Raw genomic sequence first — 15,757 nt, forward strand, 5'->3', positions numbered from 1 at the left:
TACTGGATCTGGATAGTGGACATGGGCTTTGTCCCGTTTTCTCTCTTTTGTGTAGTTTTGACATTTTTCATAGTAGAAAGACTTACTTATGAATTTTTTAATGGGGCTGACCAAGAGGGGCATTGGGAATGTAATGCATTTTGCCTGGACTTTGGTCCCAGCTCTACTACTTAAAAAATTATTGACCAAAAATTGTCAATATTACCTTTGCTTGAAATTCTGAAGGTATGGTGAAAATGCTAGTTCACATAGCCATGCGCCATGGCTCACACCTGTAATCCCAGCACTTTGAGAGGCTGAGGAGGACAGATTGAGCTCAGGAGTTCAAGACCAGCCTAGGCAATATGGTGAAACCCCACCTCTACTAAAATACCAAAAAATTAGCCCAGCGTGGTGGCGCACACCTGTAGTCCCAGCTACTTGGGAGGCTGAGGCAGAAGAATCGCTTGAACCAGGGAGCTGGGGTTGCAGTGAGCTGATATGCCACTGCACTCCAGCCTGGGCAACAAAGTGAAACTCTGTCTCAAAAAAAAAAAAAAAAAAAAAAAAAAAAGTTCACAGTGACAACAAGCCAAAGAACTGACAAATTATTGTGTGGTCACATACATAATTTTCATTGAATCTCCTTCATTACCCAATTAGCTCAGGTAATTGCTACCAACAAGCCAGCTTAAGTGAACCCATTAAGTTTCCAGGCAGTATATATGCCATATATTTCTCTTTTTAAACTTAATTTTAAATTCCATTTTGAAAAATTTTAGCTCTCCAAGAAAGTTTCAAGAATAGTAAAATGAACATCCATCTACCATTCACTAAATACACCAATTGTTAACATTTTACTTTTTAAGTGCTGTATGTTTCTAACTCTAAAAGCTTTTGACAATGTATCACACTTTTAAAGCTGCTTAGAAGGGAAGAAGGGAAGGAGGCCAGAAAGAGGAGAAAATCTACTATAGAATGCAGACAAGGGTTTGATTATAAAGCATACTTGTTTTCATATCAGAAAAAGATAAAAGGACACTTTGGTGCATCAAAAATTATGAGCAGTAATGTTTTTCATTGACTGGCCTGATGAACAGCCTTCCAGATCATTTGTTAAAACATCAGTAAGAGGAAATATCCCCTAAAATCTTGGACATGGCTCCTTTTTCTCTCAAAGGGGAGTGAGATAGCGTGAATCCACACACATTTCTGGATGCAAATACATGGAGCAGGCATGCAGAAAGGGAAGGAGTCAACAGGGGACTCCAAGGGGTGTGTAGTGGAAGCGGAAGCCCCACTTGAGTCATAGGCACAGGAGGCCTCTTCAGCCAAATCAGCTCCAGAGTCCTCCCTGGGGAAGTGTTCATTCCATATTCACTCATTCAACAAATATTCATCACACACGCCCCAGGCTCAGGCACCATGCAAGGCACAGGGTGCCCGGAGGGAACATGCAGCACCCACTGCTGCCTCCACCTGCCCCCACATCTTGCATCCTCATGCTGCTCTCTTTCTCTGTCCCCCCACCCCCACCTGCCCTGCCTCCTTCAGCGCCACCTGTCCCAGGAAGAGTTCTACCAAGTCTTTGGCATGACCATCTCTGAGTTTGACCGGCTGGCCCTCTGGAAGAGGAATGAACTGAAGAAGCAAGCCCGGCTGTTCTAGGCAGAGGCTCTATAAATATATATGCATTTATATAAAGATATATGTAAAATCTCTCTACTGAAGCTCGGTATAATCCTCTCTTGTGTAATGGGACACACTGCCTGCCATGAGACTTGCTTTTCTGTACTGTCAGGCAAGCCCACGTCATCGAGATATTTTTATGCTCCTTACTTTCTCTTTTCTAAGTGCTGTGGGATCTGGGAAGGGATTTGAGGGGACTCTGTCCTTTTATTGGGGATCCTTTTTATACTGAAACATCTGTCCTAACTTGAGTGCCCCAAGGTCCAACTCTCTTTCCTAAAGAAGGTGCCTGAAAAAGTCTCTCTTCTCTCTGCTTCGTGGCCCCTTTCTTAAATTTCTAGGGCTGATGCTGACCATGGGGTTTCCACACCTTATTGGCCCCAGAGGGGCCCTCCCATGGGAAGATCTGCAGCAATCTCCCCAAATCAATGAGCGCCTTTGAGCGCCCACGAAGAACTTTCTCAACACCCCCAATTAGGAGCTCCGTGCTCTCTGGGGGCAATGCAGTTAAAAGTGTGAGTCTCAAATATAGTTATTACACCAGTCAACAGAAGTAGACAGGGCCTAGGCCTCTCCTCAGCTCCCTACCCCTCCTCCTTCTGCCCTGGATTGTAACCTCTCCCTTGTCCAAATCTAGGATTCATGGTAGGAAAAGGAAAAGGCCCTTCCCTTCCCTCCACCACTTCCAACTGGCCCCTTTGCCTGACCTGGACTTGGAGAACCAGAGGAAAGGAGAGGGAGCGGAAGTGGGAGACAGAGCAGGGCACCTGTTAGAATCAGAGCTGCAGGATTTCTTGGGACCCTCCTCTCTCCCTCACTGCTCCCAGCACCTCCTGACCCTTCCCCCTTTCAAGGAGAGGTCCATGATTGCAGCTTGTATTCTTTAGCCTTATTACAATCTATGTGCCTGACAACTCAACACACCGCAGGGCTAATGTTCCCACCAGAGCTCCAACTGAACAACCAGAGAGACAACTCTCACCGCCCTCCAGAGAGAAAATAGGCCATGTCCCAAAGAAAGGTTCTTGGTCTATGCCTCTGGTCTGTGGGCTGGCAGGGCAACCATAACATACCCCCCGCAGTTCTCGGCTCCTGCTGCAAAGTTGGCCATGTTTCACAGGGAAACTTTTGGAAGAGTGGCTGCTTATGAGATTCCAAAATGAAGTGTTGGCCAACATCGCTCATGGCCATCCCGGATTTCCCCGGTGGCTTCCTTTCCTGCCTGCTCGCCTCCCTGAACAGGGGAGAAAACTTAACCTCTCTTCTCCTCTCCAAACCTTTCACCTTGAGTGGGCAATGTTTGGTGGGGGCTGTTCCTTCTTGGAGATGCCTTGAGTCAGACCATTTTGAGATCATGGAGGAAGGATGAAGAAGTGAAAATGACAATAATGACTCTCAAGAGGCTGGTGATGTGACATGGCAAATGTAGAACTGACTTAAATTGAACAAACCCTCACTGAGCACCTCTGATGTTGAGCACCTGCTGAATACTGAGCACTGAATGGGGGAGGGGGAGGGGAGCACAGGGGTGAGTCAACCTGGGACTTGGTCTCAGGGACATGCCTACCAATAGTGGGTATCGTAAGGCATGTACCCAAACATAACAGATGTAAGGCAGAAAGTGATCAGAGAAGGAATGAGAAAGTGTGTGTGATGTTAATGAAAAGTCATATGCAGTTAGAGCAGACCAAGGAAAGCTTTCTGAAAGAGATTGCATCTGAGGAAAATTCAGGAAGGATCTTTGTAGATTGGGAGGAGATTCTAAGTTGAAGGGGTGATAGGGTGAGGGGCCACAGGGAAGTCTGCTGTGTTCTCATGTAGGATGTCAGCCTTCCCTGCAACTTCTCTTTTTGGCCAATGTCTTTTCACTTTCCTGACCCTTTAGAATCGTCCCCAGCCAGAAGCAATCATGGAAGCTGCCTCATTGTCACTGGTTAAGAACTTGGCGAGATTGAAGGGCTTTTGTTATTGTTGTTGGATATTTTTGTTTCCCATAAAAGCACATCATTTCAACCCTAAACCTGTGTCCTTCTGTTGTTTCTTGTGTGGGAGTGGAAATGACTGACATGGGAAGAGGCTGACCCCTGCACATTTTTCAAAATAAAAGCACCAAAACAGCAGCCACTCCTTTGACCTCAGTTTCTTCTTCTGTAAAATGAGAACGTTTGGTAAAGGTAAACATCACTCAGATTGTTTTCTGTAGAATGCAGGATCCCTCAAGATGCTAGAGGATGTTCCAACAACAAAGAAGTTCTGTGATCAAAAACAATAATAATAGTTCCTTATTACTAAGCACCAGCAATGTTCCAAGTTCTATGCGAGCACTTCACACCCATCATCTCATTTAAGCTTCTGAAACAACCCAAGAAGTAGCCATTATTAATATCTCCATCTCCTAAATGAGTAAATAGCTTTGAAGCGAACCACAATTACCGATGGTAGAGCCAGGAATGAATTCCAGCCTGTCTGACTCAGAGAGACCGGCTTACCACTCTTATTAGGCAAAATCCTTCCAGCTGCAGGTAAAGAGAGCACCTTATTACAAGTGGCTTCAACAGTGAGAACACGTGTTGTCTTGCACAACCAGAAATCCAAGGCGCAGAGTTAGTACATTCAGCAGCTCAGGGATGGAGTCCAGAGCCCAGGTTGTTTGTATCTCTGTGCCCCACCATCCTCAGCATGTTGGTTCTTGCCCTCAGCCACATGTCCTCTATGTTTATAAGAGGCTTCTGTGGCTCCAGGCATCATGTCCTCACACAATCATATCAAAAAACAAGAAAGTCTATTGCATATCTATTGTAGTCGGAAAAACTTCTCCGAAGTCCTCAGTAGACTTCTGCTCGGATCCCACTGGCCAGAACTAGGGATATGTCCATGCCCCTGCTGCAGTAAGGGCTGGGAAACTGGGCATTTGGCATTTTCAGCCTCAACAGGGGGAACCAGGCTCTCTACCAACAAAGAAGAAGAGAGGAGGGCAGAAAAGGAATGGCCTGTGGTTGAGGAAATCACAGCGCCTCTGCCACAACCACTGTGCCATGAAAGAGCACATCACATCCCTTCTCTTGTAGACTCACAATGCACATTGCCAAAAGTCCTGAGAAGTCCCACCATAGTACCCTTGTTTAATCCAATATTTTATAAACGAATTTAACATAACCTCTGTTTAAGACATGCTAGGCTTACTGTTATTTTGTTGTTGTTGTTGTTGTTGTTGTTGTTTTTGAGATGGAGTCTCACTCTGTCGCCCAGGCTAGAGTGCAGCAGCGTGATCTCGGCTCACTGCAAGCTCCGCCTCCCAGGTTCACACCATTCTCCTGCCTCAGCCTCCCGAGTATCTGGGACTACAGGCACCCACCACCATGCCCGGCTAATTTTTTGTATTTTTTTTTTTTAGTAGAGACGGGGTTTCACTGTGTTAGCCAGGATGGTCTCGATCTCCTGACCTCATGATCCACCCACCTTGGCCTCCCAAAGTGCTGGGATTACAGGCGTGAGCCGCCGTGCCTGGCCAGCTTACTGTATTTTATCTGTTCAAAGATGCACACTTTTTTCACATTTCAACATCTCTGAAGATGAGATGTGGCTTAGAATTAAAAGTAGCTCCTTTTCTGAGCTCTCATTCTGCTATTCTTCAATAAGAACCAATGCTGACTTTCAGCCCCAACATGGCCCCTCCAGACAGGTGGCTCAAATGTGCAAAAAGATACTCAAGAATGCATTTGCTCCCCGCCCACACATGCACCCAACAAATATTCGTGAGCAAGTATCTCCTGCCAGGCAGGAGCACTGAGGATACAACAGTGTGGAAGGCAGGAACGGGCTTTCCTCATGGACTCTGGTCTAGAGGAGAAATGAATCATAAATAAGGCAACAGAAAAAGAGCTGGCACATGAAGATAAATGCTACAGAGACAATAAATAGGTATCATGAGAAAGGAACTCACTTCATATGCTAATCAAAGGATGAAAACCAAGTACCTGGGGAAAAATGGGATTGGTAGCATTCTTGGCATAGAGACAGTGGATGCAAAGGCCCTGGTGTGAGCAAGAGCTTGGCTTATTGGAGGAACAAAAAGAACCAATGAGGATGGAGTGGAGCAAATGCAGGGGAGAGTGAGATTAGAAGCAGTGGGAGGGGCCGGGCGCGGTGGCTCAAGCCTGTAATCCCAGCACTTTGGGAGGCCGAGACGGGCGGATCACGAGGTCAGGAGATCGAGACCATCCTGGCTAACACCGTGAAACCCCGTCTCTACTAAAAATATAAAAAACTAGCCGGGCGAGGTGGCGGGCGCCTGTAGTCCCAGCTACTCCGGAGGCTGAGGCAGGAGAATGGCCTAAACCCGGGAGGCGGAGCTTGCAGTGAGCTGAGATCCGGCCACTGCACTCCAGCCCGGGCTACGGAGCAAGACTCCGTCTCAAAAAAAAAAAAAAAAAAAAGAAGCAGTGGGAGGGCAGGCAGGGGCCAGCCATGTACAGGGTCTAAAAGGACACCCCTCAACTATCCAGGCTTTGTAGAGGGTGCTTTGTCGACATGCTGGGTGTAGGAAGAATTGTTCCAAGCCTTGCCACTCAAAGTGTTGTTTCTAACCGGGAACATTGGCATCACCCAGGAACTTCTGTGAAATGCAGAACCTCAGGCTCCACCCCAACCTGCCCAATCAGCATCTGTATTTTCATAAGATCCCCAGGTGATTCACACACATGGTGAAGTGTAAGAAGCGTTGCTCTCACCCATCTTCCTTTCATGAACAGACATAACATTTTGAGTCAGACTGTCTGAAATTCTAGAAGGGAGCCTTTCCCCACACCTGCAACCCCTTTGGACACTGGAGATCAACCTTACATCAATAAAGCAGAACATGACTTTGGAGGCCACAGAAACCACAGAAGGTTAGAGCTTAAAGCTAATAATACAATAGTTGCAATTCGCAGCCATGATACAGGCTGACTGAGTGAGCAGATCAGAACCAGAAGCCAGCTCTCCTGTGCCTGCAGCCCCTCATCCTCACCGGGCACCCAGTTCATAGACATGGGCGCCAGCTGTGGAAGGTGTCAGCAGCTGCAGCTGGCCACAGAGCCAAACGTGGACTAGAAGGCTGTTATTCAGCACTGTTAGCAAAATTCAAGGGGGCAAAAGCACTACTAAAATTAATAGCAACTAACCTTTACAGAATTATGCCACTTCCATGTGGAATTAAGTTTTAAACATATTATTCCACATCAGACTTTGAGTTGCTAAAAATCTTGACTGCACAGTGATGAACACCTACCTACATACTCAGCTATGGGCAGCGCCAAGTCACTCAGAAGCCCTGCAGCAAGACTCCAAATGAATAGAGTCCAGGGGCTGTGCAGATGAGGGTCGGCCTCTCCCCACCACTCACAAGCCTTTCACCTCTGTACTTGGCCTGGTCCAACATGATTGGCCCAGAGACACAGACGAGAGAAACCAAAGGCCAGAAGTCACCATCTATGGTCAGCCTCAGGGAAAATTAGAGCTAAATGTCAGATAAATGAGGCTTAAAATTGGCATGACATCTATGTCCATAGCCAGAAGAATTTTCATCCCAGTTCTTCCCAGATTTCAGTCATTCAAGCATCACCCTCACGATTTCATCAAATTATTTATTTTCTTAATACTATTTACTTGATATTTTTCTTTCAGTTGACATGTATCTGATGTTTCTATTTTAATGCCAGTGAAAAGTACAGGTTTGTAGGACTGTTTATATGGGGTTTTTTGCTTGTTTGGTTGGTTTAGCTTGTTTTGTTTAGTTTTGTTTTTTAAGAGACAGGGTCTTGCTGTGTTGCCCAGACTGGAGTCCAATGGTGTGATCATAGTTCACTGTAACCTCGAACTCCTAGACTCAGGCGATTTTCCTGCCTCAGCCTCCTGAGTAGATGGGACCACAGGCACACGCCACCATGTTCAGCAAATTTTTATTTTTTAATTTTTTTGTAGAGATGGCAGGGGGGGCGGTCTCACTATGTTGCCCAAACTGGTCTCGAACTCCTGGCCTCAAATGATCCTCCCACCTCATCCTCCCAAAGTGCTGGGATTACTGGCATAAGCCACTGCACCCATCCTGGTTGTATGTTTAATACAAATTCACAAATTCACAAATTCACAGAAATTCATAACTTTCCAAATATGTTGGTCTGTGTAACATCTAAACACATCTCACATTTTCACCAATTGTCTGAATTCCACACTTTGGGAAACGCTGTTCTACCTGATGGAAAACGGAGGAGAGAAGATGATTTGTATTCCCTCAACACCCTCATGATAGCTGGTCTTTGGGGCGCCCAAGAGAAACAATCTGAAAACGCTGCAGAGAGAGAAGAAAACCCAAAATTCTTTGACAACAAACAGGGCTTGCTGAACCACAGCTCGCCTGACAGCCGAGACTCTCATATACCAGTGGTATCCTGCTGGAGCATCATATAGACAGAGCATCCCTGGACCTCGCTAAGGTTTTCAGTGGATACAGCCTCTGATTTTCCCCGATGCTGAGGGTTGTAAAGCCTTTGCCTCCGGGTATGCTGCCATGAATTCCAGCAGGGACAGTACAGCGTCATGGGGAAGGGCACCTGGTTAGACGCATCCTCCCTCAGGGCAGTCTCAGCCTTGCCATTTGCTAGTTGAACTGTGTCCTCTCCCTCCCATTTCATATTTTGATTCCGTAACCCCCCAGTACCTCTGAATGTGACTCTACTTAGACATAGGACTTTTAAAGAGGTGATTAAGTTAAGATGACGCTGTTAGGATAGGGCCTGATCCAATCTGACTGGTGTCTTCATAAGAACATTTGGACACGTAGTGACAGCCAGGGAGCCCATGCAGGGAGGGATGGCCACGTGAAGAGACAGCAAAGGGGCAGCCATCCACAAGTCATGGAGATAGGCCTCAGAGGAAACCAGCTCTGCTGGCAGAAATTCTGTTGTGGCAGCCCTAGCAAACGAATAAAATGAGATGTGCAAAATAGAAATCGAGGCATTTAGTTGATAGAGTGATGTGCTGCAGGTGCGCGCCTGGCTGCAGGGGAGGCTTGCATTTCACTGCTCAGCACCTCCCTTGGGCTTAGATCCTGTGGTTTACCTAGAGTGTGAGTGCCCCCTCTGGGCCACTGCTGGAACTGCAGGGAGAGAGGCTCCCTTTCTCACGTAGAATCTCCAGGTGTAAGGAATTCAGGCCTGCAGCTGTGTGGCCTTCTCTGCCACAGATTCGGACAGACCATCTGAAGATGAACACTAAACAGAGCAGGGCAGAGCCGGGAGATGGAGAGAAAAGAGCAACTGCCTGGTTTGCTTCCTGGATCCAAGCTTGCCTTCAAACCAGTTTCGCCCCTTCAACTACCCAGCTACCCTTTGAGCTTTTTCGTTAAAGCTGGTTGGAGTTGTGATTCTATCATTTGCCACCAAAGAAGTCGTGACAGATACACTGGCTGCCAGAGTGAATGAATATTGGCAGCAGAATCCCGGATGTGTTCCCTTGCTGTCTGTGGGAGGGACAGTGACCACAATTTAAACAGTGCAGGCATGTGCTCCGATCCGAGCGCGCAGTGTGACATGAATCACTAGGGAACATGTAGGAAGGGAAGCTTGCCTCAGTCTGTCACTGAAAAGTGCTTGTAGGGCCCAGACCTAGAGCCTTCTGGTTTTCCAAAACCTTCTTGTGGATACAGAGTTCCCTGTCATACAAAAGAAGCATGACTGCCTCCCTAACGCACAGGGTCTTGCCCACCTGGATCAGGACAAATTGTCCATCTTGCCCTAGCAATCTGTCCGTCTAACAAAATAATGGGACTACGTAACGTTTTTAAATGTACATACAAAACACCACTCCTTAGCTGACTCTGTGGGTAGCAGCATTTGGAGGCCTGGTAGTCCTCCCATCCAGGAATATCGGGAGCTCCTGCAGGGAAGGAGGAACCCGGCAGAAACAGTTGCGTTTCCAGGGGTTGGATTTATATAAAACTCCCTGCAGGGGGCAGCCTGGGTATGTGGCCACAGTTTCAGCATCCCTTAATATTTTTCCATAAACATCTGACAAGTTCTTCAGAGGAAACCCACACTGATTACATAATAACTAACACTTCTGATGATGGCTCAGACACTGTGCTAAGTACCTTACAGATCTCATTTAATCCCCTGGGTACTACTTTCATCCTCATTTTACAGATGATGAAATTGGGCCCTTGATAAATAACTCATCCAGTGTTTCACAGCTGTGTGTGGCAGAGCCTGCACTTGATCTTAGAGATGGCTTACCCAAAGCCCATGCACTTCGCTGTATCATACAAAATCTCCTCCCTGAATAGAGTGCCAGCTGGCATTTGAAGAAAACGTACCATGTGCTAGCATGGCACCAACCACTCCACACTCTACCTACACAGTTACAGTGAAGCATCACAACTGCTGTTTGGGGAAGATGTTTGTAGCCCCAATTTTTAGATGAGGAATCTGAAGTTCAGAGAGGGTGAAGATCGTGCCTTGGCTGTGCAGGGGCGGGACTGGGTAACACTCAGATCCACCTTGTCCTGAAGTCATGCTCTTCACCACTGTGTCCCACACACTGAACAGAGTGGCTCAGGTGACCTCATATCCGGGCATCACTGCTCCAGGTAAGATTTCTTCCCTTCTTTCAGCCTCAGTTTCCTCAACTGACAAATGAAGGGACCAGACAGGCTAATGTCTCAGGCTTTTTGGGGGGCTCTAAAGCTTTTCTAGCTCCAGGTTATAAAATCCACTTTGGACCTTTGCAACCTGGCACCAACCTGCAGCCACAGATGAAGCCAGGGGCGTGCAGCCCAGATCTTGAGAAGAGAGTTAGTCCACGCTGCAGTGTTAGGAGCTGCACACCCTCCTCAGGCCTCAGTGTGGAGGCCTCCACGGCTGGACAGACCCTCCAGATGTCTTCATGGGTCCATAATTTCCCTCAAGTTTCCACGTTGGGGGAGGGGAGCTATAGACCAGATTAAGTCCACAGGGGTGTTTTAGTTGGCTTTTGCAATGTTTTAAAACAATTGGAATTCATTACCAACACTTTTAAATCAAAAGAGATTTCTCACTAAAATCTAGATTTCTGGGTTCTGCTGAAAAAGCTGAAGATTGGCCACTCCAGTTCCGAGCTGACTGGTGACTGGCCCCTCAGACAGAGCAAGAGGGCTCTGCTTTGCCGTGGCCCCTCCACTTCCATGGCCTGCTTCCTGCACACCCTTCCTTGCCCGGCCCTGTAGGTACTTCAGGGCATGAGCCTCGCTTGAGGAGCCTAAGATCTTGCTTAAGGAGAAGAATCCAAAGGGAGGGAGTAAGCTTCATGCAGCATTTCGGCATAAAAACAAAAGCTCCTTTTCCTTCATACACAACCACTGGGCTTGGCTTTAACAACTGTGGAAGCTGAGCCCTGTTGCCTCCATGCAGGTAGGAGCCCCATGCCCTGGAGCAGAAACTCGAAGGTGCATGGGAAGAAGGAGTTTTCATGCATCCACGAAACCTTTCTCTTTCTCCCAGAAACAGCCACTGAGATCTCTATCTGCTATCCGGGGCCCAGGGTGGACCAGCAGACGGGTGTCATTTCCCTGAATAGGGGCTATAATGGCAACATTGTGCTAAGTGGAACAAGAGACGTTTTCATTGCAGCCAGCATCAGGCAGATACCCGATCAGAGGGCTCTGGGGATCACCCCACACACAAAGGAGCATGGGAGAGGGGTCCCGAGCCAAGGAGAAGCCACACATCCACAGCGGCACACAGGGGCTGGGCAGCACAGCGGCATGTCTCCAGAATGCCTGGTCACAAGTTCACTTCCCGCTGCAAATAAATAAGCAAATACGACAATCCCAGAAGACAAATGGGACTGCCAGGACACATGCATTAATAGAAGCCAATACTGGCAGGCATCACACACCCTTGAGTATGTTTTCACTGACTCATAATAACAAATACTTATTACCATTTACTAGGCGTTGGGCACTGTGCTAGGTTCTAAGGATCTAGCAATGAGTAAGACCCAGCGCCCACTCACAGCATTTGCAGTCTGGCGGGGGACAGGGAAGCGTAGGGAAAGAAGCACATAAGAAATTATATACTATTGACCCAATGGAAGAAGTGAGATTCACACAGCAATGACGTTGACTCAGGAACCCAGATTTGAGCACCCATCTGTTGTTTTTCTTACTCTTCCTGAAGTCTCCTGAGATCACTGCAGGCTCAGTGAAGAAGGCACCCCAAACACCATAATAAGAAATCTGGACTCTCCACTGAGGGCCAGGGGGAGCCATCACATATTTTTAAGGGGGAAGTTGCATGGTCTGATTGGGATCATGGAATGGTCACTCTGTTGGCCATGGTGGTAGCAGTCCCTAGAGGTAAGGTGACAGGTTAGGAGGCTAGAGTATGTTTCTCTCCCTGAAACAAATAGTCCTGAGCCTCCAAATTTTTCTTTCCCAGGGTTTCCCAGTTCCAACTGATAAGCTAAGAATGAGACTAGGGAGGATCATTTGTTTTCACAAGACCGGGAGCAGGAGGGAGTTGAAAGCTTTCTTCCTGGTATTGTTCACTAGGGAAAAATTTGATATCTTCTTACAGAGTTGGAGCTCCCCACATAGAATTCTTTAGACAAGAACCAGGCAAACCTGGAAAACTTGGAAGTGAGCAAAGTAGGTAGTGAAAGGGAAGATATGAGCCAGATTCTAAAAATCCTTGCCAGAGACTTGCACTCAAAATGAAATGGAAAGGGGAAGAGAAAAGCAGGTACTAACAACCTCCATTCTCATCCTTGCCCTGATACTTGCCCTCCAATAACCCATGATCCAGCCAACCTGAACTGCTTCACAGACATGTCCTGCTACCCTGGAGCTCAATGTCTTTGCTCGCACTGCTCTTTGCCCATAACGTTATCTCCTCATTACACATTCTCAGTTGCCCCCCTTCCAAATGTCTGTCATCCATTACAGCCTCTATGATTAGTGAAAAAGTCTTGCTTTGTCTGATGGACTCCAAGACCACTTTATTTCTCCTCTGGTACTTTTCATACAGTAATTTTTATTATATTATTTTATACATATCTATCTCCTCTACTAGATTGTATATTCCCTAAGGGTGGGAATCATTCCTACTTAGCATTTCTTCTCTCAATAGAAACTTGCACAGAGTGCAATCGATATTGCCTAAGTGAATTTATGGACAGTGTGGATTGTTAGTTTTTATGAGGAATAAAGAACTCACTAAAGGAAACTTACAGAAAAAAAAAAAAAAAGTTATTCCTTGTCCAAACCCGCAAATAACTTTCTCATCCATCTCAGTTACTCTGACAGCAACCAAGCTGTAGACAAGTTAGTCAACATTGCCATCTAGTGGATATTATGGGTAATTATTTAAACCAGAACCCCTATACCTTCCCAGTAACATTTTTTTTGTTGATTCTCAGAACTGTGCACAGACTGTGTTCTCCCATTTCTATATCCTTCCCAGACCACAGCTCAGTTAATTCCACTCCATAAATTATTCCATGGACACTTAATACATTTTCCTTAGCCTTTTTTACTTTTTTGTTCCAATTCTCTGAATATATCTCCAAAGTCCTTGAAAGTTTCTGAAAGTTCTCTAAAAGTCTCTACTGGGCGGGCATGGTGACTCATGCCTGTAATCCTAGCACTTTAGGAAGCTGAGGCGGGAGGAGCGCTTGATCTCAGAAGTTCGAGACCAGCTTGGGCAACATAGTGAAACCTCATCTCTATCTTAAATATTTTTTTAAACATTATAAAAATAAAAATCTCTATAAAAGCCTCCATCTGTTTTTGCAACAGTAACATTTCATACTGTTTTTCTAAATTATTTCAAATGAAATTTTATGTTTTTAGAAGAATTAGTGAGCTAGCCTGAGAACTTAAATACAATTTATGGCCTTGTTTCCAAGTGTTTCAGAGTTCAGACAATAAACTTTTAAAACTTAATCCACTGGCAAATTGTTGGTTGGCTGCTTTAGAATTTAAACTGACCTTTTCAAATTGGAAAAGGGGACAGCAACAAAGAGGAACTCAGAAAATAATAATGGCTCATATTTTATAGCTGTTTGTGGTTTGTAAAGTGGGTTTGTATCATTTCATTTGCTCTACCAACAGTCCTGTGAGGACTTACAGTATGAGGCTTCCCATAGCACAGATGAGCAAGAAAATCTCATTGATGAAAAGTTATTATACAATGTAGTATTTAGATTGGTGCAAAAAGTAATAGCGTTTTTTGCCATTACTTTCAATGGCAAAAACCACTATTACTTTTGCATCAAACTAACAGAACAAGAGTCATGCACAAGTTTTCATACATTGTTCACGACATCACGTTTGGTCTGAGTGCTCATACACATACACAACTAAATAAATTACTGATGCAATATTTTAAGACAATGTTGATTTTAATTTGCCCATAAAAGCAATAGAGAAAATATTCCCGGCCAGGCAAGGTGGCTCATGCCTGTAAACCCAGCACTTTGGGAGGCCGAGGCAGGTAGATCACCTGAGGTCAGAAGTTCGAAACCAGCCTGGCCAACAAGTTGAAACCCCCGTCTCTACTAAAAATACAAAAATTTGCAGGGCATGGTGGTGGGCGCCTGTAATCCCAGCTTCTCAGGAGGCTGAGGCAGGAGAATTGCTTGAACCTGGGAGGTGGAGGTTGCAGTGAACCGAGATCGCGCCACTGCACTCCAGCCTCAGCAACAAAGCAAGACTTTTCAAGAAAAAAAAAGAAGAAGAAAAGAAAAGAAAGAAAATATTCCCAGTCCAGGAAAATACAGGCTGGTCTTTCCCAGGCCTTTTCTTGACTCCATACCTTTGTGGTGGGTGTTCCTCATTCCAGAATGTTCTAAGTAGGGAACGGTGGCCAGCTCAAAGCTGAAAACCATGGCCTGGCCCATGGTGGGAGGAGCGGTATCTAGGATAACAATTGGTCCTGGACTTTATGAAGGGTCTTAAAGTCAGACATTTGATATTGTCTATAAATGAATGAGACCTATTTTCACAAGATATACCAATAAGGTGAAGAAGTTGACATTCTTCATACAGCTTTAAACTTAGATCCCATTATTGTTCCACACTGGTCATAGCAATATTTTCTACAATCTTGCGAAAAGTACACTTACATTGCACTGTATTTTGTATGCTAAAAGTATTCATTTCCACATTTTTTATCACTGTTTTGCATGTTTTCACGTGTTATTCATTTTTCTATTCTTTTTCTGAATTCTCCCAGATCCTCGTATGTTTTCACGTTTTAGTACACAAGGAACATCAAAAGTTGAAAGTGTCCCAATCCCTTGCCCACCTTTCAGCAAGTCTCTCTTTCTCCCTTTCCCAGGTGCTTTTCTTTCTGAAGATCTTTGTTACTATTTAACTCCTCTTTCGCAACACCACTGACATTGCACCCGCATCGCCGCGGGCCCACTGTCTGGCTTAGAAGGTGCTCCGGAAAGACCCGCGGCGAATGGAGAAGACAAGCCCAAAGCCTGGAAATGGGTGGCGGCTGCAGGGAAGGGGGTTTTGATTCCATAGGATAAAAAAGGACTCCAACGGTCTCCGCATTCAGGAATGGAGCGGGCTGAGGGGTGCGGTGGTAAGACCCCATCATTAGCGGAGTGCAAGCAAAGCCGCACACCTCCTGGGTTCGGGCTGGGGCGGGCCGCGCGGGCGCCGGAACGAACGCGTGCGGACTGGGAAGCGGGTCCTCCAAGCCCGAGCTAGAGCGCCGCGGAGGGCGAGCTGGCGGCAGGGCGCGGCGCGGGCGTGTGCGGCACCACGGGACAGCGGCCGGCGGCCCAGGGGGCGAGGCGTGCTCGGGTCTATTCCGGGAGCGGCGCTGAGGGGCGGGGGCGGGCGCGGGCGCGGGCGGGGCGGGGGCGGCCGGCGAGCATCCTGTCTGGGGGAGGGGACCGCGGAGAGCGCCGGCCGCTGGGCTGGCCTGAGAGCTCAGCGCGCCCGCCGCCACCAGCCGCGCCGAAGCCCCCGCGCCCTGCGGCCCGCTCCCCGGGGACTAGGCCGGCGCCATGGACCGAGGCCGGGGTAAGAGGGGCCGTGACGCCCGCACTTGTTGCTGCG

General features: G+C 46.8%; 2 protein-coding genes across 4 annotated transcripts in view; both read left to right on the forward strand.

The window, feature by feature from the left end:
* ABLIM3 (actin binding LIM protein family member 3) overlaps window positions 1-3,688 on the forward strand; it is a 119,073-nt gene extending 115,385 nt beyond the window's left edge. The window contains exon 24 of the mRNA XM_028849830.2: window positions 1,534-3,688. Within this exon, the coding sequence (XP_028705663.1) occupies window positions 1,534-1,647 (114 nt within the window). The 3' untranslated portion in view covers window positions 1,648-3,688. The remainder of the gene's footprint in view (window positions 1-1,533) is intronic.
* Window positions 3,689-15,066: 11,378 nt separating this feature from the next.
* AFAP1L1 (actin filament associated protein 1 like 1) overlaps window positions 15,067-15,757 on the forward strand; it is a 67,271-nt gene continuing 66,580 nt past the window's right edge. For 2 of the 3 annotated variants that reach the window (XM_077937325.1, XM_015141219.3), the window contains exon 1: window positions 15,598-15,721. Coding sequence is in view for 2 of the 3 variants with exons in the window: in XM_015141219.3 (XP_014996705.2) it covers window positions 15,706-15,721 (16 nt within the window). In the remaining variant the exon portion in view is untranslated. Of the gene's footprint in view, window positions 15,276-15,597; window positions 15,722-15,757 lie in introns of those variants that run through there. The other variant, XM_028849832.2, reaches the window with a different exon arrangement.

The sequence above is a fragment of the Macaca mulatta genome, chromosome 6 (assembly GCF_049350105.2).
Source record: "Macaca mulatta isolate MMU2019108-1 chromosome 6, T2T-MMU8v2.0, whole genome shotgun sequence".
In the NCBI taxonomy this organism is placed as follows: Eukaryota; Metazoa; Chordata; class Mammalia; order Primates; family Cercopithecidae; genus Macaca; species Macaca mulatta.